The following is a 25,581-nucleotide window of genomic DNA, read 5'->3' on the forward strand; positions in this document are numbered from 1 at the left end:
TGCTAAACGTAGATAAAGGAGGAGAGAAAGAGGAAAAGGAAACTTCTGGATATACCTGTTCCAAAAGTGCTAAGAATAAAAATAACTATGGGGACTTTCTCAGACTACTGTCTTCTGGTTTGCACAGCCCCCTTGTGTGAGATCTGAAAGGCAAATTTCCTTCAGTTATGGGCTTCATCTGACTCATGGGTAGAAGTGGGCTGCAGACGGTATGTTGTTATGAAAGGGCATGGTCTACATAGGGTTTGGTGGGAGAGATGGTCCACAAGGTAAGATGAGTGGTGTATGTGCAAGAGGGAGCTATGGTTGCACAGGGTGTTCTTCAAATACCCAGCCTCTCAAAGTTTGGTCTGGTGTCCTGCTGTTTCTAGTCTTCCATAGACTAGTCTGATTTTTGCTCTCTAAACTGCACATTCCAGTCTTATTGCTAGATCTCCAGGTTTTTTGTTGGTTTAACTTCCATATGGACTTTTGTCATTGTATCTCTTAAAACTAGTTTAAAACAGACTTCTTAGATTTTCAAGTTGATATCCAAGGATGCTTTTCCCCCTTCATCAGATGTAATCTGTTTTTCCTCATTATTTCCTTTTTCCAGAATCATAACCTGTAGTCAAGAGGAATGTACCATATATGCATTAAAAGCTAAAATCAGCTGCTGCTCCTGCTCTTAGCTCTGAGAGCTTAAACAAGAAATTAACTTTCCTTGTTTCTGATCAGAAGGATTTGTGCACTTGAAAAATCTCAGTGTTTCTTGAAGAGCTCTTTGTAGACAAGCTCTGTTATGTGATTAATTGCAGTGGGGAACATCAGACATCCTTGTTAATTCCTATTCCTTTATTTTGCATTATTGGAACCGTTTATCTCTCATTTTCCTAGCCTCAGAATGGCTGGAATATCAGTCTGCAACCAAAACCAAGGTTCATCTGTTTTAATATTTGAACTTTGAAAAGGAAACTAAAGAGATTTTTCTGTAGAAGAATCTAGGCCTACTCTGCTTTATTGTTCTTAATCTTTTAAGGTTCTTGGAATGTTGCCTATGATACCACTACCTTCAGGGGAAAAAAAAGCCTCTCTGCTGACTCCATTCCATTCAGAAGAAGCTGGATTGTGTCTCTTAAGGACAAGTTCATGGTGACATTGTATAATTCTTATTCACTGGGTTTCCCTACATGCATGACTGAAATGCATCACACTCTCCTTTGTTTCTCTCTGGTAGTAGCCCATGCATTTGCTATACGACCTGTGGTGAAATGCTGTTTACTTATCTGGGAAATGCCAGAATCTTTACTGATGCCCTCTGTTCTGGACAGCTATTGTGCACAGTTCTTGTTATATCAGTGTTCTGCAGGAATGTAAGGCTAGGAGAGGACTTCCTGGTCACCAGAGATTGTCTTCCATAGCAAATTGTTTAATGCAGATTTTGTATCTTACAATGCACAGAAAATCTGACAAAAGGCACAGCAAAATAACAGTTGTGCAGATTGTACAAGAAACAAATTAGTGGGCTTCATTTAAAATCAATTCCACAGACTATGTTTTGAGTGAGCATTATATTTTCAACGGTGGAGACTTGATTTAATATGCTTTTGACCCTGATAAATTTAGTCTCAGACTAGTCAAATATGTTTGACATGAGGATCAGCAACTCAACTGGCTTGACTGCAAGCAAGCACGTGTAAATTTTTTTTACTGTCTTCTGAGAGTCTTAAAGCTATGTTGTATTGTGTAGCCATAAAAACTGTGGCTAAAGTTACCAGAGTGTAACTGATCTTACAGCTATGGTGATATGATCTTAAAGCTGAAGTGAGTATTCTGAAATATGAACTCTAGAACATTAAGTTTGTATCGCCTAGGGAGAAATATTGACATTATTGCCATGGTCCATTCGTTCCAGGAAAGCAAGTTATTCCGAGTACTTCATCATGATATCACTGTGACCCTTGGATGTAGCTAGTGGACATAAGTTGTGCCTGTTAGGATTTTGATAATTCAGTACAGTACTTGAAGAATTATTATATTTTAAATACCATTCTCTACTTTCAATGTAACCTCCTTCCAAACAGCCATTTAATAGCTATTGGCTTGGTACCAAATACATGAAATTCACTAAAAAGTCATTAAAATTACAGTTTATGATGGTTATGTTTTATTGTAAGCAGTGCAGCTTGTTTTCTTGCCTCAAATTTTGTAACAGTTTTTGCTTTTATTTCTAAGTAAACCAGTTAATGTGTTAGCCTTTATATTTCCTGAATTTTCAGTGTTAGTTTTTATTTAATTGAGCTGGCAGTTTCTGTACCATATTGATATCTTTTTCTCTTTCTGGTGTTTTTGTAGATATTCAGACACAATAATAGTGACACATTACACATGTAATCATAGAAACACAGTTTGCTAGGGGCTGGAAGGGATCTCTAAAGGTCATCTAGTCCAACTCCCTGCTCAACCAGGTCCACCTAGATCAGGTTGCACGGGAACACATCCAGGCAGGTTTTGAAAACCTCCAGAGAAGGAGACTCCACAATCTTCCTGGGCAGCCTGTGCCAGGGGTCCTTCACCCTCACAGTAAAGAAGTTTTCATTATGTTTAAGTGGAATTTTTTTTGTTCCAGCTTTTGTCCGCTACCACTTGTCCTGTCATTGGAGACAACAGAAAAAAGTGCCTCCCCATCCTCTTGATATATACCTTTTAAATATTTGTGTCAAGGAGGACTCAGTCTTCTCTTCTCCAGGCTGAACGGTCCCAAATATTGCAGCCTTTCCTCATAAGAAAGATGCACCTGCCCCCAATCATCTTGGTAGTTCTGCTCTGGAGTCTCTCCAGAAGTTCCCTGTTCCTCTTGAGCTGAGGAGCCCAGAACTGGACACAGGACTCCAGATGAGGCCTCACCAGGGCAGAGTAGAGGGGGAGCAGAACTTCCCTCGACCTGCTGGCCATGCTCTTCTTGATGCATCCCAGGATGCTATTGGCCTCCTTAGCCATGAGGGCACATTGCTGGCTCATGGTTAGTTTATTATCAACCAGGACTCCCAGGTTGCGATCTTGGTGAATGGCAGCACAGCCTTCTGGTGAATCAGCCAGTCTTCCCAGTTTGGTGTCATCAATGAACTTACCGAGGCTACACTCTATCCTCTCATCCAGGTTGTTGATGTTGAATAAGACTGGTCCCAGAACTGACCTTTGTGAAACCCTACTGGCCATAGGCCTCCAACTTGACTTGGCTCCATTGATCACCACACTCACTATCCACTCATACAACCCATTTTTCTCTTCATACATTGGAGATGACCGGGATGAGTTGCTCCATCACCTTTCTGCAGATAGAGGTGAGGCTGACCAGCTTGTAGTTTCCTAGGTCCTCCTTGTTGTTGTTTTTGAAGATTGGACTGACATTGGCCTCAGGCACCTCATCCGTGCTCCATGTTCATTTAAAAATTATGGAGACTGACTTAGCAGTAACATCAGCCAACTCTCTCAGCACTTGTGAGTGCATCTCAACAGGACCCATGGCCTTATGAGTTTCCATCTTGCCTAATAGGTCTCTAACCCTCATTCACCAAGGGAATGTCTTCCATTCTCCAGATCATCCTACTATCCTCCAGGGACTGGGCTTCCCAAGGGCTGGCCTTGGCAGGAAAGACTGAAGCAAAGGCGGCATTCAGTAGTTCCACCTTGTCTGGTGTCCTCTGTCACCAGGGCACCATCCTGATTTAGCATCAGGCTCACATTCTCCCTAATCTTCCTTTTGCTGCTGATGTATTTGAAAAAGCCCTTCTTTTTTCCCTTTACTTCCATTGCCAGGTTTAATTATAAAAGGGCTTTAGCCTTCCTGCATTCATCGCTACATGTTCTAGCAACGTTCCTATACTCTTCCCAAGGAACCAGGCCATTTTCCCACCTTCTGTAGACTTCTTTCTCCTCCTCAAGTTGATCCAGTAGCTCCTTGTTTATCCACACAGGCCTCTTACCTCCAGTCTTGGGCTGGGAGGAAGTGGCACTTAAAGACTGACCAGCTTTCTTGGGCACTTCTACCATCTAGAATCCTAGCCCATGAGATTCCTCCAAGCAGGTCTTTGAAGAGGCCAAAATCAGCTTGCCTGAAGTCCAGGATCACAATCCTATTTGCTGCTCTGTATTTTCACCGCATGATGCAGAACCTTACCATCTCATGGTCCCTGCAGCCAAGAGTGCCTCCAACCGTCACATCCCAAACCAGACCTTCTTTATTTGTCAGCACAAGGTCCAACAGCATACCTCTCTTTGTTGACTCCTCAACGACTTTTGAGAGGAAGTTGTCTTCAGCATTCTGTATGAAACTCCTGGACTGTATGTGCTTGGCTGAGTGGCTTTGCCAGCAAATATCATGGTGGTTGAAGTCTCCCCTGAGGACCATGAATTGTGATCGTGAGGCAGCTCTCAGCTGGTTGTAGAAGGTCTCATTCACTTCCTCTTCCTGATCAGGTGGCCTGTAGTAAACTCCCACAATAGTATCACCCACACTACCCAGCCCCTTAATTCTCACCCATAAACACTCAACCCCCAGCATGCTCACTCAGACAGAGCTCAATGCACTCTAACTGCTCTCTCATATAGAGAGCAATTCCACCCCCTCATCTCCTTGGCCTGTCTTTCCTAAATAGCACATAACCATTCACGGCTGTGCTCCTGTCATGGGAGTTATCCCACCATGATTCTGTGATTGCAATGAGATCACGGCCCTGCATCCTCACCCACATCTCCAGTTCCTCCTGCTGATTCCCCAGGCTGTGTGCGTTGGTGTACAGGCAATGCAGGGGTTTATTTGAGCACATATGTTTCCCTGGTAATAGTTATACAATCTTCAAAACATTACTAACATATCTACTAATAACAGGAAATTTATTAGCTGTAATGTCTCTACCCATCTTCCACACCAGACTGATGGGAATGGTATACTTGGTGGAGGTGCCATTCTCTCTTCTCAGGGGAGAAAGCATAAGCAGTAAATTCAGAGAAAATCCTGACTTTTAGATGGTTACAGTTTCAGCAAGGAAGATCTTGCTCAAAGAGGCTTTCCCATAGCCACTCCAAGTAGAAAACTGAACCCTCTCTTCTGCACGGCTGCAGTTTCACTTTTGAGACATCCTTTTCAGCAACATACAGGTGAATGTCAGCACCTGCTTGTGCACTTGTTGATACCAGAACTAGTTGAAGACATCTCCTTACTGAACAGAAGTGTTTTCCTTAGTGCACCCGATTCAAGTTCTCTGTATGAACTGCACTCTCGCAGCTGCTCTCTTTGCCCTTAGCTAATCTCAGAAAAATTCACCAACTAGTGGCTGTGTTGACTGACGTTATCCAGAGCAATCTTTTCTCCTGGTTAATGATGAAGTTTAATGAAGTACAAAGGAGAAAAAAAGAAACCAGTCTTTTAGTTTTTTTCCTGGAATTCTCGAAGCTTATATATACTGCTGATCAGCAAGAAATGTGGTGAGCTGCTTCACAGCTTATATGCTTAAAAAACAAAGAACTGGAAGTGTTTCCACAGAAGTTATTTATGTGAAGAAAGCCGGAACTTTCAGCCAGTTAGTGCTTTTATTCCTTTTCCTGAGAATAAAGATGTCCTCAGAGGCACTGAGGCAGTGGGCGAGCTGGACTGAACTGGTAAACTCCCATTCCTTCATTGGAGCTGGGGCTGTTGTGATTAGCTGAGGATTTCTGATGCTTAAGAAATTACCCTTTATAACTGCAGACAGGGTGTCTGAGGCTGTAAGTTTGTACAATTTGCAGTTTGCCTGCAGCTGTATCTGGCAGCTGCCTCCCTCCACAGCACAGCCTCTTGCAGTTTTTAACCTTTTGGTCAATTTTTACTATATTTGGTAGAGGCATAGAAATACTTAGAATATGAAGTTCTGAGATGTTCTTTGCAAATGGATGGTTGAAGAGAGGTGGACAAGTGCATTTATGTCCCAGTTGGGACAAAGAGAGTTAGGAAGAATGCCTGGTTAATCAGCACACTTGTAGCTTTGACGTAAACACCTTTTAAATCTGTCTCTAAACCCTGTGTGACAGGTAGCAAATATTGCAATGGCAGTAGTGAAAATAAGGGGGGAGCTAATTTAAAGATGACAGAAGGACTTTAAGCTGAGGGAATCCATGGAGGGTTGCATGAGCTGTTGAGGTGTGAGGGCATTTGGAAGCTGTAGAAGAGACAGCACTCAAGCAAATTGGGGTTTTCTAGTTTTGCAGAACAACAGCTGTGTTGCTAATTACAGTCTAGAAACCTCACACCCATCTTGTTTTCAGGTGGCATTTATAATCCTCAGATTTTACATTTGTTAGTTTGTGTGCAAGAAGGGATGTCTCTGCAGATGGCCAATGCCTTGTTAGTCAGGTTAATGCTCTGGTGTCATTTGAAACAGTTTCTTTTGTCCTTGTGTCACATGAGGTTTACAAAAGAAGCTGGCTTTCCAGGTATGGTAAAAGACTAGTTAAGCAGCTACTCATAAAAAATCATCATTAAATTAGCCCAGATTTATTTTTGTGCTATATTTTGCCTTCAGTTGTCTATACAGGTTGGACAGACAGTCTGTGGGACTTGATCCTGCTCTGAACGTTGGTTGCCAATTTCTGTGAAGGAGGTATTTTTGTTCCCCTGCCACCAATTCAAGCCTGTGGCTGCCACCATCCTGATCTTGCTCAGGACTAATACTAGTGTAATGATGTGTTTGAGCAAGAGGAGATAGTTTGTATCTGATGATTTCAGAGCTTTAGACGTCTCTACCTTCTTGCTCTAAATCCAGCTGTGTTCCTGCATCACCTACTTGAGTGGCATTTCCCAGCCAAGGCACCCTGCCCTGCTCCCACCCCAGGAGAGTGCCCTGCCAAAGCCACTTCAAGCTTCAGCACTAGAGATGTGTGATCCTTAAAGGGAACTTGTGGGAACTAAATACCAACAGTAATAGAGAAGATGGTCATATGGCAGTGTCAGCTTTCCAAGCATAACATTTTAAACCTCCTAACTGCAGTAAAGAGGCTGCTGGAGTTAGAGATGCAGTTGATTTTGATAGATGAATTTCACTGCTTTCTTCTGAAAAACTTAATATATGGTAACTATTGTGTCTCTTTTTAATTAAAACAGCTGGAAACAATTCCTTATTTTCCTGTTGAGAAGAGAAGCTGATGGGGTCTGCTACTTGACACTACAGTCTAGTTTATTTTCAGAGACTCATCTCTGCTAGTACAGGAAGAATCAAATAGTCAACAGGTCCTTTGTTCATAATCCCAGGTTTCTTTCAGCAACATTTACCCACAAGCTCTTTCTCTTTGTTTAGAAATGTGCTTTTATCTTTCCCTGACTATGTATGTTTAGGTCTCTTTTGCTCCATTACTAGCCAACTCTTGGTGCCCTGACAACCCAGTGGTGCACGTGTCCACCAGCTACTGCTCGGTCTGTGTGTTTACAAGGTACATCTTTGAAAGAAGCACAGTGGCTGTGCTGTGAATTTGCCACATCGCAAACTTACCTCTTTCAATTGCTTGAACTTCAGTGGTGTCAGACATTGACAGTTACTGCTCTCTGAACTCCTGCCTGTGTTGGTGTAGTCAGTACAGACTTCAGGAAAGGCTGCATTCCAAAGACCACTATAGTGATGGACTGTGGTATAGAGTGTTTCCCCATTTTGGTTGCTGTCTGGTGCTCTGAGCTCATTTTCAGTCTTGTCTGCATACCATGTGAGATCAAGAAGTGTACTGCTCTGTGACTCCAAGTGCTTCTGGGAATCCTGGTTCTTCCATGTAAAACAATATTTGCTATGGGGAGCTGCCAGAGCCAGCGAATATCAGGAGTCAAGTAGATGAAAAGGACACATTTTCCTCTTTTGCACCAAAGGCAGGATACCTGATACAATTGGGGATTGGACTAGATGATCTCTCAAGGTCCCTTCCAGCCCTATCATTCTATGGTTGCTGCTACAGCAGCCTGATGAATCCCAGCCATCATACCTTTTCCATGGCTTGCTTAAATTCCTAGGTGATGATCTGTATGCACACAAGAAAGGGAGAAATGTATGGTGGTAGGTGCTCTGCATAGTTCCTCTGTTTCTTCTCTTTGCCAGCATTACAAATCAACTTTATTATAGATGTAAACATGGGTCTCACACAACCACATTTCTGTTTTATAGGAGAAAGGCATAGAAAACTACAAAAACGTTTTTAAAACAATGCGTGTCAGAATTTTAAGGTATGACCCAAATTGCATTTTATTTAACTCATAAGGAGTTGATTAGACCTTTTTTCCCCCTTAAAACTTATTTAAAATTGAAATTGTAACTCACATCTGAATTATACCCATGACTAATGTGACTGGAAAAGCGTAAGGCAGATTTTTCTGCAGTTCACTGCAGTCTTTGTAAGAAGTTAAATTTCTTGAGTCCAAATTCACTGGCTAATATATGAGGACTAAAGTTATGTTTTATTAAAAAAACTGGAGTCATTCCAGTTATTCCTTTTTGGCTAGTTTAATTGAAGTCATATAACTGCAGTTTTAACCTACATGCCAATAATTTTGTTAAACATTTTTCTGAATTTCCTATAGCTGTGGTGGTGTAGTTGTTTGCTATCCAGGAGGTATGTTGTGAAATATGATTTAATGACTGCTTTTACTGTAGGGAGTTTTTAAAAATTAAATATGCCTTGTATTAACCCTTTGTTCTTACATTCTTCCTACTTCCCCAAAGTTAGACATTTTGTTCTGACCTTCACCTTTTGCAAATCTACTAAAGCTTCTTGGTATGAAATATGTGCAGATGCTGCTGCACTGCAACTCCATTTATTCATTCATTTCAACATTTGGTTGAATGTATATTTGTCAAATACTTAAATTTTCAATTTCCATACTGGGCTGGCACAACAGAGGTGTGACTGTAGGCATAAAAATTTGTTAATCTAGCAGTGCATTTATGCATACAGCCCTCCATAACAATGTTACCCCATGTCCTGTGAACTGCTGCTTCTCTGCAAGCTTTAATTTGCCTATGAAGTTCAAGATAAGCTATGTGCTTTGTTTATGGATAAAAATCACAAAAACCTGTTGACACAGGCTACTGTGATATTTTTTCACATCTGTGATGCAGCTGACATGGTGAAATGCTGAAATCCTTCCTGGATGAAGTCAGGGGCATCTTGCTCTTACTGTCGGGTTTTTTTTAAGGTAGATATTTTCAATGTGCAGAGATAAATGCATCTGTTGCATTTTCTGTCTCATCTCTGAGGACAGTCTAACAGAAATGTGGTGACCCAGACAGAGGTCTCTCATAAACATGTAAATTTCCAGGTCTCTGGCTGCAGGGAGTGCTGGGGTCTGGCACTCTTAGCAGATGACATAGAAGACAACACCTGTGTTCAATGTGACCAGGTGAATGACCTGCTTAGCCTGATGGTTGAACTCAAGGAAGAGGTGGAAAGTCTCAGAAGCATCAGGGAGTGTGAGGGACAGATAGGTTGGTGGACTGAGAATCTACAATCTCTGAGGTGTGAGCAACAAGTTGAGTCTTCACAAGAAGTACAGGATCCTCTATCATCTTCTAATTGGGTTAACAAAGGGGATCTAAGAGATGGAAGGGGTAGGATACAGGTCCCTTCTCAGGGAGGCAGGTGGATCTCTTCCTGGCCACCCACTCCTCCCCAGTTGCCATTGTGCAACAGATATGGGGCTTTGGATGTTGAGAATCAGGCAATGGAATATGAATATGTAGGGCTACTTGAGGAGGCGCCCAAGGTGACTCAGTCACTGTCGCGTCTTAGGACTACTTCAATTAAAAACAAAAGGAGGGTTATAGTAGAAGGTGATTCCCTTCTGAAGGGGACTGAAGGCCCCATATGTCAACCGGACCCATCCCACAGAGAAGTCTGCTGCTTCCCTGGGGCCTGAGTTAGAGATGTTGCCAGGAACCTTCCTGATCTGATGCAGCCAACTGACTAGTACCCATTGTTGGTAATGCAGGTTGGTACTGACAAAGTTACAGAGAGGTGTTCAAAAACTATCAAAAAGGACTTCAAGGCACTGGGGAGAATGCTAGATGGCTTGGGAGCACAAGTAGTGTTCTCCCTCATCCCTCTCATGGCAGGGAGGAATACTGAACAAATAAGGCAAACAAGTGGCTGGTGCCACCAACACAACTTTGGGGTTTTTGACCATGGTGAAATTTTCTAACAGGTAACAGGTCAGGTGACAGGTGGAGTTCATCTGTCTCAAAGCGGGAGAAGGATCCTTGCAAATGAGTTAGTGGGGCTCATAGAAAGGGCTTTAAACTAATATTGAAGGGGGAAGTGGATAAAACCAGGCCCGCTAGAGTTGAGCCTAAGGGTAGAAAGCCAGCGTTGGGAGTGAATCCTACACAATTGGCTTCCTTCTCAAAATGCCTATACATCAATGCACACAGCATGGGGAATAAACAGGAGGAGCTGGAAGCCTGTGTACCAGGCAAGGGGTTATGATCTGGTGGCTATTGCAGAGACATGGTGGGACACCTCACATGACTGGAATGTGGTCATGGATGGCTATGAACTTTTTAGGAAAGATAAGCCAGGTGGAGTTGCTGACAATACTAAACTGGGGACAGTGACTCACACCAGAAGGCTGTGCTGCCATTCAGTGAGACCTGGACAGGCTGCAGAGTTGGGCAGAGAGAAATCTAATGAAATTGAACAAGGGTAAATATAGAGTCTTGCATATGGGAAGGAATAATCCCATGTACCAGTACAGTTTGGGGAATGAACTCTTAGAGAGTAGTGTAGGGGAAAGGGACCTGGGGGTGCTGGTGAACAGCAGGATGTGCATGAGCCAGCAAAGTGCCCTTGTGGACAAGAAGACCAATGGCATCAGGGAGTGTATTAGAAGGGATGTGGGCAAGAGAGGTTCTCCTCCCCCTCTGCCCTCATGAGACCTCATCTGGAATATTGTATCCAGTTCTGGACCCTTCAGTTCAAGAACACGGAGCTGCTGGAGCAAGCTCAACGCAGGGCCACAAAGATGATGAAGGGAGTGGAGCACCTCTCTTCTGATGAAAGGCTGAGGGACCTGGGGCTTTTTAGTTTGGAGGAGACTGAGAGGTGATCTCATTAATGTTTACAAATACATAAAGAGCAGGTGTTAGGATGGAGCCAGATTGTTCTCAACGATGTCCAATGATAGGACAAGGGGCAACGGGTACAAGCTGGAACATGGGAGGTTCCAAAGAAATACAAGGAAGAATTTCTTCACTGTGAGGGTGATGGAGCACTGGAACAGGCTGCCCAGATGGGTTGTGGAATCCCCTTCTCTGGGGACATTCTTCTGGATGAGTTCCTGTGTGACCTGCTCTAGGACCTCCTGCTTTGACAGAGGAGTTGGACTAGAAGATCTTTCGAGGTCCCTTCCAGCCCTTGAGATTCTGTGATTCTGTGATTTGAGGCTTTTCTGGTTGAAAGAGCAAGGTGGCAGAGGGGGAAGGTAGGGCACCACTCAGTAAGACTAGATGATCTCTAGAGGTCCCTTCCAACCCCTACCATTCTATGATTCTATGATTCTATGATTCTATGGTTGTTGCTTATAATCCTAGAGCATGAGGGAGCAGGGCCCTGCATGGCCTCTCTGCATCATGATTTTATGAAATGTCCTTTAAGGAAGAAGGTGTTCCTAAAAAGGAATAAGATGTGCTTTAAAGGTTAACAGTGTCTTCCTTCTTTAGCAGGACTCAAGAACATGGCAACAGGATCAGAGCAGGGAAGGGAGGGAAGGAGTCTTCTACTGACTCAGTTATTTACTGTTTTATACCAGCAAGTAGCAGGTTTCCTTTGCTTTTATTTTTTTGTACCTGACTTGAATTGACTTCATGACACCACACTGTTTCCCCACATAGAGAAGATTATGTTTGTCAGCGCTTCTTGTTTGAGCTCTCCCTGAGCTGTGCTGATGAGTGGCAAGGAAGTGGCTCTCAGAGAAACCCTCGCTCTGGTAGTGTTGCAATCTGACTCGATTGCAGCTTATCACATCAGGCTCTGGGCTTGTCTTCCTTCTTCTTTTCCCATCTTTCCAGTCAAAAAGTTTATCCATGCTATTTTTAGTTACCAGACTGCAAATCATTCACAGCTTTCCCCTTCAGTCTTGTATACCCAGCTCCTTCCTTGTCATTTCTTCTTGTATATTCAGTTGTTTTCTTAAAATTAATCAATGTTAAATCTTTGACTTCTCCCACCTCCACTCTTCTGTCATAAACTGTGTCCTTTCTATTCTGGCATAAAGTCTCAACATTCTAAAAAAAAGAGAAAATAATTGCTTGGATTAATCTCAGTTTCTCATGGTATTGCCATCAATACCAGTGGAGCTCTGCAAGTCCCAGTCCTTCCCTAGCTAGGCTCACCTCAGGACTTGCCATCTCCCTACAGCTTCTTAGCAAGGGTCTGCCCAAAGTGCTGCTCCAACTTTACAGCTGTGGCATATTCTTGTCCTCTTACTCCCCAAAACATGGTTCTGAGAATACCCCAGCCTCAGTCCTCAGATTAGCCTGCAGCGCACAGCTTGGCTTCTGCCTCCAATTCCATTTTCTACTATCCAGCCCTTGACCTGCCCATTTTTTGCCTTCTTCCTGTGATACCACACCTCTTTTCCAGGAGATCTCATTTCTCTCTTCTTCAGATCTTCACAAGTCAGTCTGTGCTGCAAACAGAACCCTTATCAACAGAGAAAATTCAAGCAGATTGTATTGCATTAGACTATTTTAGGAAGAAAACAAAGGGAATTTCCCAAGCAAAAAGCTGTTTTCTATGTCTAATTTGTGCTTCACTAGAAGAATTAGGAATATATTATAGTCAGGGTTTAAGAAACACTAAGACCATTTTTTTTTAGTTGCACTTTGTCTTACTTTTGAAACCTATAACATGAATTGCCTTATATTTCTCCATTAGATCACTATTTTTCATACAAAAGCTCCCCAATTTCATCTTAAATAAGCACCTAAATAGCCAAGTACCTTTCTTCACAAATAATGTGGTTAGTCGTTTGAATCATAGAGGATTGTATTTCTAACCATAATGAAAGCCAAAAAAAATCCTGCTGGTTTGGAATCGAGTCATTTTAGTCTTCAGAGGAAAAAGTCTGGACATCCTTGATTAATTGCATTATTACTGTCATCTTGTAAATTGCAGTTTATTGCTATATGTATATTCTTTTAAATTAGACAGAGAAACAGTATGCTAAGAATAAGAGCTTTTTGTCTCAAACAATGCTTGCCCATGCCACAGAACACACAAATTGGGCAATAATCTGTAAAATACTTGAGAATATTGGAACCTTCCCAACTTCTATGTCAAAAGCCATACAAACAGGGTAGCAAATGTTAGGAATTTATGCATCTTTCCTGTATGGAGACCATAGCCTTTTGGGACCTCTAGCAGAGTCAAAACTGCAAAGTGTGGACTTTTACTCTGGAAAAGACGACTACAACACCAAAACCGTGTAGTGTCCATTAGACAAAAAAAGTGCTTAAAAAGTTATTGTGGCTTGGTGAAAGTGACCTTATTCGATAGCTCACTTGAGGTCTAGATCAGAACAGAGACTATTATAACTAAAAATAGAAATGATTTAGAAAGTAGGCAGTGTAATGAGACCTAAAATATGTAACTTGCCGTGAAGCCCAGCAGTTTAATTAAACCAGCAAATTGAGCATTTGCTGAGATTCTGGAAATTTCAGAAAATCTCCCATTTCCCAATCTGTTAATGAGTGAAACATTTTCCACTTTAGCAGATTAAATCTAAAAGAAAATGAAAAAACTCTCTGAATATTTGACCAGATTAAAAAAAAACAAATCAGAGCATTTCTAGTTTGGAGAGGATTTTAATGATGTATAAAGAGACTGCTGGTGTGTAGTATGCAAATCAGAGTAACTAAGAATGACTATTGATGTATCTAATTTGACCCTAAAATATGCACCAGAAACTGCTTTTTTTTTTTTTTTTTCCAGAAGATCACAGAAACTTGGGAAATTTTCATGAGAACTGTGCAACAAAAGACAGGGTAGGAGGGAGGATGGGGAAAGCAAGAGGCATAGCATGGAAGAAATTCAAAGACTAAGACATAATTTGCTAAGAAGACACTGTTTTCAGACAAACCCAGTTGATACTACAATAAGTTAAAAAGGATGAGGACAAGCTAGTATTAAAGTGCCTCATCATAAGGATAGTGCTTGTGTTTGCTGATGCTGTGTGTCTTCAAATGCCAAACTCTAAACCTTCAGCTTGCCATCAAAGGAATTCTTTAAAACCAGAATGCAATTACATGAACGTGCCATGGATGACTGGAGTATTAGGTGCATATCAGAACCTTCTACAGATTATTCATAGCATAATTTTTAAGTCAGACTTGTAGGATGGAATATCAAGTGAGAGTGTCAATGTTTTGTACTATGCCTGGGAGAAAATTAAAGATGTCCAGCTAAAACGTTTAGCTCCAAAAAGTAGTAGATGGGACATACTGTTTTTAAAAGCAGAATTTGAGCTTGGCTCTTGCTTGAGTAATTTCTGCTGGTACAAAGTACGTTACAGAAGTGGAATTTTGCTATTGTAGTGTAGCTGAAGGATGGGAATGTTCCACATTATTAGTATTACATTGGCAGCTTAACAGAGGTCTTTTTCACAGAAATTGAATGCTTTTTATATTTTCAAGAGATGATCAGTTTTATAACAATACGATGACCTCTCTTGAAGAAGTCTGATTCACCACCATCACTGTCTTCTTAGAAAATGCTGTGTCTTTCTACTTAATCCTCCCCTTCAGTAAAAATTTATGTTCATGAAATGGGAAAATATTTACTGAAGGAAATGTAGTGTTTACACTATTGAGCTTTACTGTGATTAAGAAAAAAAGACACAATTCAAGTTCTCTCTCCGGGCTTATGTGATATATTGAGCTTGAAGCAGGTTTATTGTTTTACATTATATGTGACAGTTGACCATAATTTGTCTGGTTTTCTACTGAACTATACATTTCAGTTTCACTATGTGGGAATCTATCAAGCATGAACATGATACATAGAACATAAAATTCAAGTCCTATATAGCATCCTGGTAATTGTCTTAACACAGTGTGATCATCCACATGTGTAAGAATATGTGTGGATTTAATAAACACTCTCACATCTAGAAAATATCCATTTTAGATTTAAAATTAATTTAAAATGTGTTTCATAGAAGCACAGAATCACAGAATGGTAGGGGTTGGAAGGGACCTTTAGAGATCATCTAGTCCAACCCCCCTGCAGAAGCAGGTCCATCTAGATCAGGTCGCATAGGAACATGTCCAGGTGGCTCTTGAAGACCTCCAAGGAAGGAGCCTCCACAACCCTTCTGGGCAGCCTGTGCCAGGGCTCCCTCACCCTCACAGTAAAATAGATTTTTTATATTTAAATGGGACTTTTTGTGTTCCAGCTTCATCCCATTACCCCTTGTCCTGTCACTAGATACAACAGAAAAAAGGGACACCCCAACCTCCTGACACCCGCCTTTTAGATATTTGTAAATATTAATAAGATCACCCCTCAATCTCTTCTTTTTCTAGACTAAACAGCCCCAGTTCCCGTAGTCTTTCCTCGTATGAAAAATGTTCCAGTCCCCTGATCATCTTGGTGCCCCTGCACTGGACTCTCTCCAGCAGTTCCCTGTCCCTCTTGAGCTAAGGAGCCCAGAACTGGACACAAAACTGCAGATGAGACCTCACCAAGTCAGAGTAGAGGGGAGTAGAACCTCCCTTGACCTGCTGGCCACACTCTTCTTGATGCATCCCAGGATGCCATTGGCTTTCTTGGCTACGAGGGCACATTGCTGGCTTATGTTCAGTTTATTATCAACCAGGACTCCCTGGTCTCTCTCTGCAGAGCTTCTCTCCAGCAGGTCAATCCCCAGCCCATGCTGGTGCATAGGGTTGTTCCTTCCCAGATGCAGGACTCTGCATTTGCCCTTGTTGAACCTCATGAGATTCCTCTCTGCCCAGCTCTCAAGTCGGTTGAGATCTCACTGAATGACAACACAGCCTTCTGGGGAATCAGCCAGTCCTCCCAGTTTGGTGTCATCCATCATTGTTTATGAACTTTTGGACTAGATGATCTCTAAAGGTCCCTTCCAATCCATACCATTCTATGATTCTATATGTGCATGTGTATCTGTAATATCTGATGACAATTATCTACTAAAAAAGTTCTGACAGAAAAGCTTTTGGCAAAATATATCATTGTAGTTGAGCTTAAAGTCAAGCTGATTAGTTAATAAAGCTTAGTTACAAATCTTTTTTTGGCTAATCTGGGCTTGCTGCTGACACCGGCAAATATGAGCACTCTGGGATGATTTAAAAGAACTCAAAACCAGAGTTAATATGAGTTGCATCTTGGTATGACTGAAGTGTTTGTGATGTGCAAGAGCATAAAAGGGCTAGCTAGCAACTACTCCAGCTCAGAAGGAGTATAGTACTGCAAGTGTCCTGGTGTACTTACTGCACATTTCCTTAATGACAGATGTTTTCTTTTAATCACATCCTTTAACTTAGTAGCCCAAGTGCCCTACTGGATTTTTTGTGCTTGGGATAAATGATAAGAATATAGAGATTGATTAGTAAATCGCACTTTTGTGGTAAACTATGACTGTGTGTCCCTGTCAAGGGTGAGGCAGAGAGAAAAAAACCTCTTACCTCATTTTTCTAAAATATTAGATATTTGTAAATTAATCTGTAACTGGAGGAGGATCTATAGTTGTTATCGTTTTGTTGTAGTTATTTGAGCTTAGAAAGAACAATTCATTTGAGCACCAACTATCACATTTCCAATGTTATCCTTCTGTAAAACCTTGCTACCCTCTTTGTTGAGATGTTGCAGTAGGGTAGAAACTGAGATTTCAGTGGTTTTGAGCAGATACTGAGATCTTTAGCTTTTATTTGAGTGATATAATATCAGATCCCAGTGACCCAGGGAGGACACAGTAGGATTCGGGCACTGATGCATCAACAAATGCCATTATAACCTGCTGCACTTTGCCAAAAGAATCTATTGAAATGATCTGGGTAATTTTACTTATTTTCTTTTCTTCTGATATCTTATTTTATTTTTTTTAGGCCATATTATATGTCATGTATGTAGATAAAAATGAAAGAGACCCTACTTTATTTGTGAAACACTTTTACTTCATTTTAAAATTTGATACCTACCCCTCTACAAGGTACAACCATCACCCATCTAGTCCAAGGGCTATTTTCTCTTGCCTTTTCAATACATATTTGGGTTGTGATCTGCAAGGCTTATTATTTTATGGAGATCTTACCTTGCTTAGGAAACAGTACTTTTTAAGAAGCAAGCCAAAGTAGTTAAACTTAATTAAAAAATATATATTGTAACCTCAGTATAGTACCTTATAATTTTTAATAAAAACATGCATTGTGACTATTCTTAGTAATTTTACTTGTGAATATTGGATTTTTTTATTGTTCTTTGGTCATAATAGCTGTGTTTTTAATAACAGGTAGATAAATACTTATCATTTTCAGATAAAGATAACGAGGAAATTATATTTTTGCTCTGTAGATTTTGGTTTATATCTCAAATAACTACTTCTATAGCTTTTTTTTTTTTTTTTTATTAACCTGACCATTTAATTTCAGTAGAACACACAAGGGAATCTACTGACAGAAATCTGTGAGATTGGAAGAGCCAACATATGACCTTTGGGACCGGAAAGACCAAAGCTCTGCAGGGCTTTTTTTATTTCCCCAGCTGTAACGGACAGATGTAATGATGGACTAGAAAGAGACTATAAGAATCTCAAATTTTTGACCCGATACCTTCTAAAACTCCTGCAGAGCTGGAGAGACCAACTGGGGTTACAGAACACTTAGCTGCATGCGATGTTCCCAGTCACCGACCTGAGCTCCCCTTAGGGAAGCAGTGGCAGACTAAAATGTCTTGATTTTTGCCTGGGAGGAGGCAGAAAATGCGACTTCTCTGTCTCAGGCATCTCTTACCAAAGCTGCTTTCAGAGACTTGGAGTGGTGGGCTGGAGACTGAGCTTTAGGTCTTTGTAATTTGTGGTACCACAAACATACCTCTATTTTCCACTTAAACCTCAGGGCCATTGAAAATGTGCTACAGGACCAACTGCTCTATGTTTTATGCTCAGCACTTTTTCTTCTTTAAAGCCACCTCTTCTAACCAAGCTGTTGACACATTTGTGGTTATTTGAGGTCTAAAATCTTTTTAACTTCAACACACTTGCTATTTTCTTATCTCAATTTTACCTCATTGGCCAATTGGTTGATTTGAAAAATGAAGGATGTGTGCAAAGGGATTGTCTTTAAAATGATGAAGTTTGATGACCTTTCTGTTTGCAAGCCATTAGATCAACACTCAGAAAATATACCTCTAAACCACTTGTTTACACTTCCTTCTATATGAAATATTGGAAAATCCAAGGTGTTTTCTTCAGATTTTGAGTATTCCTTGTGTACTCTGCCTTCAGTTATGAGGATTTCTAGCATGTAGTTTTAATAAAGAAATCTTCATTGATTTTCACTGAGTTAAGAGAAAAAAAAATGGTCAGATCAATTTGTAAACTTCATCCATTTCACCTAGGAAATGAAATATGTTTTGACAGTGATGCTGATATTATTTCTCCTTGGCGCAGACATCTGTGCATGTGTGTGTGTGATAATTTATGCTTTATCTTAAAAAAAATTAGTTTTGGGGACTTTATTTTTGCTCAAACGTGATCAGCATTACACTGCACAGAGAACACTATTTTTGATCTGTTTGCTTTTCTGTGCTCTCAGGTTTGATGTCTCAAATGTATTAGTTTATGAATAGAATCAATCAAATAAATAAAGAGCAACAACTTCTATCTGTTCAGTTCCACCATGGCAGAAATGGTTTAAAAATTTATCTGAGAACTTATCTTTCTTACTGAGCTACCACAGCAAAATGGAAAATGGTCTTGTGTTTGCCTTGTTTTAAAAAGCTGTGCATACATTCAGAGGCTGATTCTATTTCAGATTCTAAAGTACAGATTGTTGCTTTTCATTTCTCAGATAAAAAGGAAAATAATTCTGGAGATATTTCTGTTCTTGAAATGGGTAAATATTTCTCATAAAAATCCATCAGCTCATATTCAATTAATTGTAACAAATTAACCATGACAAATCAATGATAATTCTCATAAAAATTTGATTTGGATCTACTGAAAGCGGGTGTGCATTGCTTACTGCAGGCCACCACAATGACAGCAGCATATGTCTCAGAAATCTATCAAGGTATTTATTTTATGTTATGGTTTTCAGATATCTATAATATGTCTCCAAAATGTGCAACTGTTAGCAGCACCACAACATCCCACTCCTTTGTTACATGGACTCCCTCTTTGCATATCAGTCCTTCCCTCCAAAAAAAGCAAAAACTACTCTTAACAACAAATCCCACACTCGAAATGGGTTGTGTTTAGTGAAGGTAAAGGTGACTGGTAAAGGAAACTTGGATTTTTCATCTATCAGATGGTGGAAAGCAATAGAAAACCTGCTTAAATATATGGATATCTAGTACTAAAACCAATATTTAAATTGATGTTTTAGGACTTCGCCCAAAAAGGACGCTGCGCTTGGTGCTATGGACGGCGGAAGAGCAAGGAGGAGTAGGTGCTAAGCAATACTATCAGTTGCACAAGGTACATGAAGTCATTGGTTGACTTGCTTTACAACAGTTTTCTCCCTAGTTGTGTGAGTTGCATATTATTTCTTCAAAAGTTCAGTTTAATATCTAACTAAAAATAATGATTTGCACTACCACCCAAAAGTGCTTTTTCTGCTTTTAATCATACATGTAAACTTCATTTTGCATTTAACAGGAGGCATTTTTACTACACATGAACGTGTTCTTCTTGACCTAAAATACTCTGTCACAAAACTGTTTTGAAACATTTTTAATTTCTGAAAGATGTTTCACTATGGTATCTGCCATAGTTTTCAAACGTAGCTCACTTCCTGAGAATGGGTGAGAAATAGTCCACATATGTTGGCAATATAAATAAATTTTATTTGCCTTATATATTTCTGCTTTGTTGCATTTTCCCACAATATTTTACAAGATAAAATGTAAACTTATGCAAAGAAAAATCTTTGCTATCTTATCGTAATAATGTAGAATCTAAAATACTCTTTGACAGTTATTAGCTTTATAGGATCTGGAATATTTTAAATGGTTGATTTCTGATGCTGGGAGGAATATACAAACTTCATGGCTGATTATCAGCAGAAAAATATTGTATATTGGTACATCTGTCTCTCTTGCTAACAACTATCTTTTCAAAGTAGGTTATGACATAAAGGGCAGTTCCATAAAAGTATTTTGGAGATAAGTTTTTGGAATATATGCAGCACATTTTTTCCCTGAAAAAATATGTAACTAAGCTAAAGTAGTTATCTTTTATTCTTTTCTCTAATTTAGTATTACTCTCAGAAATGGTTAGTATATCCAAGGCAGAGACAAGATGAATAAAAATGTGTTTGGGAAGTCATATGCTGTGCAAAAGTATGAAAGTATATCCTAAGAGTGTATCTTTAACTTTAAGCAACCTATCAGAATAAAGAAATAGAATTTTGACTTTAAGTCAGATTAATTATGATGAACAAAACCAAATCAATTTTCATCTGCAAAAGCGGTCAGAGAGAGCATTACAGTGGTTATAGTTTTCTGGCTCATTGATAAACTGTCAATTATTTCCTAATAATGTGTTGAACCTTATTAAGAAACATATTTAATGATCCTTATATATTGTAGTTCCTCCTTATCTCCGAATTATAGGGATAGCTCAGCTCTCTCATTTGGAAACGGTACCTAAGGGCTTGCTTTCTCAGATTCAGGGAGGTGATAGGTTGCAGTTTTGTATCTATTAAGGACTCTCTATTCAGCAGGAGATCTCGGCTTGCTTGAGTTGGGCAGAGAGGAACCTCATGAGGTTCAACAAGGGCAAGTGCAGAGTCCTGCACCTGGGGAGGAACACCAGTGCAGGCTGGGGATTGACCTGCTGGAGAGCAGCTCTGGAGAGACAGATCTGGCAGTCCTGGTTGATAATAAACTTAACATGAGCCAGCAACGTGCCCTCATGGCCAAGAAGGCCAATGGCATCTTGGGATGCATCAAGAAGAGTGTGGCCAGCAGGCCGAGGGGATTCTGTTCCCCCTCTATTCTGCTCTGGTGAGGCTTCATCTGGAGTCCTGTGTCCAGTTCTGAGCTCACCAGCTCAAGAGGGACAGAGAACTTCTGGAGAGACTCCAACACAGGGACACCTGATGATCAGGGGACTGGAGCATCTTTCGTATGAGGAAAGGATGCAGGAACTGGGGCTATTTAGCCTGCAGAAGAGGAGACTGAGGGGGGATCTCATTAATACTTGCAAGTATTTGAAAGGTGTCTGTCAAGAGGATGGGGTGACACTTTTTTCTGTTGTCTCCACTGACAGGATAAGGGGTAATGGGCAAGAGGTTGAAGAAAAAAAGTTCCACTTGAACATAATGAAAAGCTATTTCACTGTTCAGGTGAGGGAGCCCTGGCACAGGCTGCCCAGGAAGTGTGTGGAGTCTCCTCTGGAGGTTTTCAAAACCCACCTGCATGAGTTCCTATGTGACTTGATCTAGGTGGATCTGCTTTAACAAGGGAGTTGGACTAGGTGATTTTTAGAGGTCCCTTCCAACCCCTATAAGAAAAGAAAAGAAAAGAAAAGAAAAGAAAAGAAAAGAAAAGAAAAGAAAAGAAAAGAAAAGAAAAGAAAAGAAAAGAAAAGAAAAGAAAAGAAAAGAACAATAAAATGTCCTGGAATATGTAGCATGTGGAAGAGATGTTTCTTCTGTACAATAGTTTGTTTTGGAGGAGCTGTAGGAATACTCTATGCTTAATTGCACACTGCTCATGAGAAATGTGTCATCACCTCTTCAGAATTCCATGTTAGACAGAAAGCTCCTTCCTACAGTGATGGTGTCAGCAACACATGAAATTGCCTCATGTACCTCTCATCTTTTGCCAAAATTCTGCATTTCGCTGTCATCTCTAGGATTTATATTGAGAAGTAATATTAAAAAAACCCAATAGTCTTGGTGATCAAATAAGGAAATACAAAGCAGGCTGAGTGTTGTTTGAAAGATGTTTGGTTACTTTACTTTTAAAAAAATAGAGACAAAGATGTGATTCCATCTGGATGTTGTGCTCTGCAAAGAAGGCCTAGTCTAACCTAACAAGAGTTTGTAATTTACATGGAGAATTTAAGCAGAAATAACATCTGTGTATTGTTTGTTGTTCTTGTTTCCCCCTGCCATGAATCTGGCATAATTTTAAATTGATCCGCGTATAGGACATCACATTAGTTATTCTAATAAAACAAAGCAGATTAATACTGCACATTATATTTAGCATGAAAGTAACTAATCTTTTAATTATTTACTTGTGCAAATTTCTGGTAATTAGGATAGTATGGTACAAATAGTGCCTGCTTATGGTACGGAGTACAAGTTAAATGAGTGGTATTTAAAGATGCCTGTTAAATGAAAATGGCCTCTATGACTCGCCTGCATAGCTGGGCTTAATATGGCTCTAGTTTGCTACAAACAAGTAGAAATATGAATGCAGTAATTCAGCACAGACAGACATGGGTTTCCTTGATGTTTTAAATTATCTCCTTATGTCAGTGGAAATGTGGCACAGGAAAAGAAATGAAGACAATATAGAACCGGACAAGTACAAATACTCCTACCTTTTATCTTATTTATTACTTCTTCCAATTTAATTTCAGCTCTTTCTTCCTCGTCCGTCATTGTAGGTCGCCACTGCTAGAAAGTGGATAAGTTACTGCAGAAATAACTGAGATAGCAGCAGCATAACAGTTTTACTATGGTGCCAATAATTAACTCATATCCCTGCATGATAGCATTATTTATATCACCCAAGTATTTCTGTAGAGCCTAATTTTATAATTTCTGATTATTAAAACTGATGATAGTATATATTGGCTGTTCAGACCTTCATGAGAATGTAAGAGCTGCCATATGGAGTCGACCAAAGGCTCAGTCTAGTGCTGTCTCCAGTTTCTGACAGCATACAGGTAAATAGATGCTTAGGAAATGCATATTTGCCCAACTGCAGTCGGAATAAGCTCAGACACATAGATGACTCATGCAATTATGTTTTGATTTTATCAAATATTTTTCTGGAGAACATCTCATGGTCCTCTGCTAATGTTTCTTTTGCATAATTTTTCTAAGACATTTCCAAGACTTGAAAGCCATGTGTCTTCCAGCAGGTTCAGTACCTCTATTAGTGCAGGAGTACCTGCCATCCAGAAGTACATCTCAGAGCACTAGCTCCATTTGAGCATAGGTTAGAAGCCTCCCAGGGGAATCACCAGCAACTTTGCTCCAAAAGGAGATACTTACTGTATTGTTCACTGCTTTTAACTTTTAGCCAATAATTAGATTTAACCCCAGACTGAAAAAAAGTCTTGATTTTCCTTTAGGGTAAAGAGTCCTTATCCTGATGAAGAGTAGTAAAAATAAAGGATCTAGTTGTAAATCAGGCTGCAGGTCTTGAGATTCAACACTACATTTAAAGTGTTTGCCCAGTTATCTTAGTTTTCTGTGACCCAGCTATTGAGCAGGGCTCTTACATACAGACAATAGAGTAAATAACTTCCGAAACATGAAGCATTGCAACTGCTGCTTTCCTTTCAAGGTTAAAGGGAAGAAGCAGGAGGAACACGGTTTAGTTATTCTGAAGGATCTCATATTATAAGTATTTAGTATAGATTATCCTACAATTTTTAACAATACCTGAGTGCCTTCCAGTAGGGTTTTAAAGTTTAATCTTATGCTGTCTTCATGAAGGGAAAAAGTATATATAATGAAATGTCTGACCTCCTTTTCATTGCTTCAGACTAATTTCTGTGAAAAAATTACTGTGAAAGATCCATCTACCATGAAGGCAAGGTTACAGTTATTTACCCAGATGAATTAAGAGACTATGAATGGCTGTTAATATTTATTTTGCAATAGAAATATTGAATACAATCTTCTGGGGAAGTAAACACATTTTGTGATTAGAAGACTAAGAGATCCCAGGCCATGTTCAAATTTACTTTAGTAACTCTGTTGTGATCATTGGAGGGATTGTGTTATTAATTTAATTCAAATCACATTAGAGAAAGCATTCTTAAAATACTACTTCTTGATTTTATTCCTATCTTAATGATGTTTACAGTGCTTTCCTTAATTACTAGTGCAAATGCCATATACTTTTTAAACTTTTGAGTAAAAGTTTAGCATTGTAAAAAACATCAGTCACTGTTATTTACTATTATTTCCTTTTTATGTTTATTACCAAAAAGATTTGACGTTTTTCCCAAACTGGGTCTGCATGAAAACAAGACTTTCTGAAACACTGGTATCTCATTGTTGCTAATTTAAGTACACTTTGTTGATGCTTGTATGAGGTTTCTACTGTGATTTGCTAATAAGTTACTTTCTCTAAGAAGCAAATATCCAAAAGCTTATTGTGACTTTCAGGTGAAATGATTCTTCCCCAGAAAACACTGTCTTCTCAAAAACAGAGTTTTCAGAAAACTCTCTTATTTCAACATCCTGTTTATTTCTTCAGATACCAAATACATTGGTGAAATGTAAAACGTAGATTTGTGTCTGATTTGAACTAAACACATTAACAACTTCAATGTGAGTTCTTTTATCCTAGTGAAATGTGTTGACAATTTGCCTATTGGCTGTTCTCAGGAAATATTCTCTATGATCAAAAGTTCTGTAACATTACTGCTGATTGTTGTGACCACTGTTGCCATGTTGATCCCTTTCATTGAGAAATGAAAGAAATCCATAAAGAGAAAAATGTTCAGTAACAAAACTACAAAAAGAAAATAATTGCACTATACCACAATTAACAACCAGTAGCACCCTTGATTGTTAAGAACAGTAAAGCTAGCATAATGATACTATTATATTTTACATCAGTTCTAGATCAGTAGGCATTCATAATTCTTAATATTGAAGTGTCACATTCTGGTAAAAGTTGCAGAAAAAGACAGATTTTGCTAAAATACAAAAGTGAGTTGATTCCTTACTCTGCCTGAAGCAAAGAAGACCCAGAATCAGTCATGAAAATGTGTCTTCTAGATGCTAGTCTTCATTCCATGTGGGTAAATTTCATACACATCTTAGAAGAACTTTTGTATTGGCATCTTTCATCTCTTTCCCTCATGCAAATAGCAGATCTGCTATCTGAAACATATGAACGTGTTCTGAGAATAGCTGCTCTGCTTTCATACTCGGATGCACCTGACCACATTGCCTTAGGGTTTTTTGAGTGTTCTGCTCTGAGATAGCTGGCCTCCTCCTATCTAAACTCTCCACAGTGTTAGAAGACACAGAAATTTATCTTTTATTTTTGGCTTATCATGATGATCTTTTTACTTAAAAGGAGGTTGTAGCAAGGTGGGTGTCAGTCTTTTCTCCCAAGTAACAAGCAAAAAGAATTGGCCTCAAGTTGCAGCAG

General features: G+C 39.7%; 1 protein-coding gene across 2 annotated transcripts in view; it reads left to right on the forward strand.

Annotated features, from left to right (window-relative positions):
- The window catches only part of CPQ (carboxypeptidase Q), a 173,617-nt gene that overhangs the window by 113,682 nt on the left and 34,354 nt on the right, over positions 1 to 25,581 (forward strand). For both annotated transcript variants that reach the window (XM_061995505.1, XM_061995503.1), the window contains exon 6: positions 19,611 to 19,702. In XM_061995505.1, the coding sequence (XP_061851489.1) occupies positions 19,611 to 19,702 (92 nt within the window). The remainder of the gene's footprint in view (positions 1 to 19,610; positions 19,703 to 25,581) is intronic.

The sequence above is a fragment of the Colius striatus genome, chromosome 4 (genome assembly GCF_028858725.1).
Source record: "Colius striatus isolate bColStr4 chromosome 4, bColStr4.1.hap1, whole genome shotgun sequence".
NCBI lineage: Eukaryota > Metazoa > Chordata > Aves > Coliiformes > Coliidae > Colius > Colius striatus.